The sequence below is a fragment of the Fragaria vesca genome, linkage group LG5 (genome assembly GCF_000184155.1).
Source record: "Fragaria vesca subsp. vesca linkage group LG5, FraVesHawaii_1.0, whole genome shotgun sequence".
In the NCBI taxonomy this organism is placed as follows: domain Eukaryota; kingdom Viridiplantae; phylum Streptophyta; class Magnoliopsida; order Rosales; family Rosaceae; genus Fragaria; species Fragaria vesca.
In genome coordinates this window covers 18,437,801-18,442,755 of record NC_020495.1, presented here as the reverse complement: position 1 = coordinate 18,442,755, position 4,955 = coordinate 18,437,801, and the positions used below count along the sequence as shown (strand labels likewise).

The window sequence follows — 4,955 nt, the reverse complement described above, 5'->3', positions numbered from 1 at the left end:
TCACAATTACGGAAGCTTAAATGATCTCTAAATTGGATGAAACTTCGCAGGAATGATCACACACTATGTTCTAGACACTGAACGGTGGAGATGTGAAAATATGACATAAAATTGAGCCAAATGAGGAGCACCATACTTTAATTTCAGAGTGGTGTCACACTCTGAAGATGAAATATATACACACACACACACACGAAAACGATATGAAGCGGACATCCGTACAGAAGAAAAAGTTCGGACGTCCTTCCGTTCTCCTTCGTCCGACACCGACGACGGCGCGCCTCCACCTGAGCGAACACCAGAGGCATCCCTGATCACTTTCTCTTCCCGACAAGTCCGCCGAATTCCAGTTTGCCGGCAAGATCGATTTGAAGGTCTAGGCAGTAACCTCCACCCAAAACTTCAGACAATGTCAATCTCGCCGGCAAACTGGAATTCGACGGACTCGCTGGGAAGAGAAAGTGATCGGGGATGCCGCTGGTGTCCGCTCGGGTGGAGGAGCGCCGTTGTCGGCGCCGGACGGAGGAGAATGGAGGGACGTCCACACTTTTTCTTCGATGCAAACGTTCCCTTCATAGTGTGTATATATATATATATACAGTTCCTATCCAGAGCGAAGCTTCACTTTGAAAATTAAAATGTGAAGTTCCTTATTTGACTCACTTTTCGTTCATATTTCCACATCTCCACCGTTTAATTTGTAGAACCTAATGCATAGATCACTTATGTCAAGTTTCATTCAAATTGGTAGTCATTAAGATACCGAATTAGATTAAATCAATGAACAGACCATAAATCTGTCTATTCAGAACTGTTTGTGTAAATAACGATTATGAAAACTCAAATGATCATTTTTTTTTAAAACGTTTTTATATTAATAACTCACACACCCTACATATGTCCATGAGGTTTGAACCCGTGACCTCAAAGTTGTCAGGTAACACCTTAACCAACCAAACCACGGCTCACTGACAAAACCCAAATGATCATCAAATTCAATGAAACTTGGCAAAAATGATCTATGCATTAGGTTCTACAAACTGAACAGTGGAGATGTGGAAATATGACCGAAAAATGAGTCAAATAAGAAACTTCACACTTTAATTTCAAAGTGAAGTTTCGCTTTAGATAAGAACTGTATATATATATATATATACCCATTCAGAGGCGGACGTCCGCACGATCCTTAAAGTGCGGACGTCCCTCCATTCTCCACCCTCCAGCGCCGACGACGGCGCGCCTCTACCCTAGAAGACTCCAGCAGCGTCCTCGACCACTTTCCCTCACCAGCGAGTCCATTCTTTTCCAGTTTTTCGGCGAGATTGATCTTGTTTGAAGTTTTTGGTGATCTCGCCGGAAAACTGGAAAAGAACGGACTCACCGGGGAGGGAAAGTGGTCGGAGACGCTGCTGGAGTCTTCTAGGGTGGAGGCGCGCCGTCGTCGGCGCTGGAGGATGGAGAACGGAGGGACGTCCACACTTTAAGCCTGGTGAGGACGTCCGCCTCTGATCGGGCCTCTATATATATATATAGTGGTGGTATTTATTTTTTTGCCTGTACATATAGAGGGAGCATTTCTAGTGAGGACCTCTATAATGAGGATTTGTAGATGACTTTTCGGTTTATGGTTTAAAAGACATATTTTTCGATCACATCTTGGCATCTCATCCATTCATTTTTTAGGTCTATATGATTAGATCATTCCTATAATTTTTTAGCATAATCGATGAGCGTTAAGGTAACAAACTAGATTAAATTAATTAATGAACTAAATCTGTCAAATATGAATCGTTCAAGTTCATAATTAGTAAATTACATTTATGCTTAACGATTTTCAATATGACTGAAAATTAGTAGAAATGATCCGCTCATGAATACTGATCTGAATAGTTAAGATATAGATATAAAATTAAAAAATAAGATAAAACCGAGAAATCCTCGCCTAGTCCTCGACTTATCATGGTCAGAAGGCTCCTTACGTATAGATTTCCGACGATCCAATATATATTTTAAACGGGATCGTCAGAAATCTTGGTTCCCTAACTCGAAAAATCCCACACCTCTGTGAGAGAGTCTCAGATTGGGTTTGCACCTGAAATCATATCACACCTTTCGCAATCCCACAATGGCAGGCAGAGAAGTTCGAGAATACACCAATCTCACCGACCCCAAAGGTATCTTCTTTTTCTTTCTTTTCGTCGGGTTTTTGTTACGATGAGAATCAAAATTGATGCTTCTCTGAATCGATTTTGGCAGATAAAAAATGGGGGAAAGGGAAGGATAAGATAGACGACGAAGACGTCACCTTCCAACGCATGGTCGCAAAGGTTAGCGCATTGTTTTCTCTCTCACTTTTTTCCTATTCAAGTTGAAAATACAGAATTATATAATGTTCATCTGTATGGGTACTCTGAAGTATGAACTGATTTGTCTCTAAGTATTAAATTGGGTCGGATTCTATTCTGGGCTGAGTCTAAAATAACAAGAATAGATAGGCAGTGAATTCGATTAGCATTGACACTTCCATACTATTATTGTATTAGTAATCAACATAACAGAAACCAATTTCTCTATGATTTGAACTGTTTTAGTGCCATTCCATGAAATGTGTTTTGGTATATTTGATCAGTGCTCAGTACTGTGAATTCTTATAGCGTACGTTTTTCAATTTGGCTGGTGAAGTTAGTTAGAATGAGTGTCGTAATTGAAGATTTATTATGACGTTGGAAGTAGTTGGATTGTTGATGATATGGTGTGGTTTCTACCTCACTTGCATCTTTGAATGTATATTTGCTTGAGAGGGGAGATTTCTGATAACATGCCCTGACAGGGATCCTGGCTTCTTCTACTGGATGGTTGATGCATGCAGATGCAAGAGGTTGCTGGAGAACGTGGAGGCTACCTTCATGGCCGAGGCGGTATATCTCTCTCTTTCTCTCTGCTTTTTTTTTTTTTTTTTTCGTGGTGCCCCATGGGTGCGTTGAGACCAAGTATGCATTCAAGGAATGCAGCTATTGCTTTTACTATCTCTCTTTGTTTCTAAGTGTGCATTTGAGTCATGCACAAGTCCACCACTTTAAGTTTATTTTTATTTAGCTCTTTACTTTGTTGCCATCTGTGTAAGTTTGAGTATACAGCCTTGGACAGTGATGACCTATTATATCTCAAGGAGCAGATGGAAGCTGAGGAGGATGCAGAACGCCTCCTTCGCCGCACTGAGAAACGAGCATTTGCTGCATTTAAGATATCCTTTAATGAAATTGCTTTTATTGTCGTGGCATGCACTTAGTAGCTGGTAACAAGCATTTTTTCTGTCAAACTTGATGTATTGATATGGTTCTTGTATGTGATCCTCTTTCTTTAATTTAAATTGTCATGTGCCATCTGACTACAGTCATACTGAGTACTCACATAGGTAGTGCTGATAACGTTGGACATCTGAAACGAGTATACCATTTTCTTTGCCGGTGGCCCACCGACTAAAAAAAATGTAGGCTTGTTTTGATATTTTTTCAGAGTAAATCAACATGTTGTGAATTGTATTTACCATGAGGTGTTTTATGTTTTAGTTGAGTACTGTGATGGCTGATAATAGAAATTGAGGAACCCATTATGATTGCTTTCCCCCTTTCCCTTACTACATGTTTTGTTTTTCTTTTCATCTAATAGTTTTACTCTATCTCTGTGGCAACTGCCAGTTTTATTTCCATATTGCGGTATCCGAAGTTTGTGCTGGAGGGCATAAATTATTAAAATATGTTGATCATTTTTAAGCTTGGTGGTATCTTTCCCTTGCTGCTGTCCTGATGTCATGAGTTATGACAGTCTTTTGCCGTAAAAGTTGTGTGTTGAATGGTAATACTGTTTCTTATCATTAGCAGACATCCTGCTGGTATTGAGGTTTATTTGCAAAAGAATGCAAGATTGCACATTTCTGTCTATGTTGAATCCTTGATGCATGTTTTTGAGGTTTATGTTTATTCTCCCTCTTCTATCTTAGTTTACTTAACCAATGCACACAAAGCTGCAAGTTTGGCAGATTCTTCACCTGTATCGGCTCCCTTGACACTTCGTGTAGAGCCCAAACAAAAAAGTGGGATTAGGTATAGATCTATCTTGAAACCAAATAATAGCATTAGCATCTTATATATAGCAACTCTCTGAGGATCCCATTGAGTTGTCTTTGTTAAAATACATGTTTAATGTATTGTGTTTTGTGCTGCAGACAACAAGATCTACTGAAAAAGGTGGTAGAAATTAAACCGAAAAAGCAGAAAGTTGCAAGTCCATCTAATGGTAATCAGTTGTCCCTCCCCCAAAAGAATGTTGGTGCTACTTCAACAAACCTTAAGCCTGAATCTGACCTGGACAAGGACAAAGCGCATTTGTCATCACCATCGATCAAAACAGATGATGAGTCTAAGGTGGAAACTACTTCACAAAGCTTGTTAGGCTTAGCATATGCATGTTCTGATGACGAAGATTAAAGAAAGAAAGGCATGGTCCTGTGAACCCTTTGTTTTTCTTTTCACTTGTCTTTACATAGTATTATTGTATGCTTGGTACTAGTTCAAAAGCTCATTGTTTACTAAGACCACTATAGAATACAATGTTTTTCGAAGTTGGTACATTTTTGTTGTAAGCTTTTACAGTAGGTGTGATTTATCTTTTGTTGTATGAGATGTCTGCTGCCATTAATACGCCATTCTCCTGCTGTATCATGTCTTCAGTGTGCCAAACACTATATCAGTGTGCTGGCATTCATGTCTTCAACCTCAATTGTCAATATTACTGCGTTCATTTGTCAAAAAAATAATGTTTTTGAGATCAACCGATAATGTCTTACGTCTATAATCTCTCGTATTATTTTAGAATGATCAATTTGAAGAATATAAACCAATATTGTCTTGTTATTGTGATTCATGGTGCTTTACTGTTTTTCTTCTTCTCTGTTT

At 39.1% G+C, this 4,955-nt stretch overlaps 1 protein-coding gene across 1 annotated transcript; it reads left to right on the top strand.

Moving 5' to 3' along the window:
* The first annotated feature begins 2,015 nt into the window (after nucleotides 1-2,015).
* On the top strand, nucleotides 2,016-4,640 carry LOC101299867. The gene is made up of 6 exons (XM_004300007.1): nucleotides 2,016-2,174; nucleotides 2,257-2,327; nucleotides 2,870-2,918; nucleotides 3,138-3,244; nucleotides 4,021-4,103; nucleotides 4,226-4,640. The coding sequence occupies exons 1-6, from the start codon at nucleotides 2,126-2,128 to the stop codon at nucleotides 4,485-4,487; spliced, it is 621 nt and encodes a 206-aa protein (XP_004300055.1). The 5' UTR covers nucleotides 2,016-2,125; the 3' UTR covers nucleotides 4,488-4,640.
* Nucleotides 4,641-4,955: the final 315 nt, after the last annotated feature.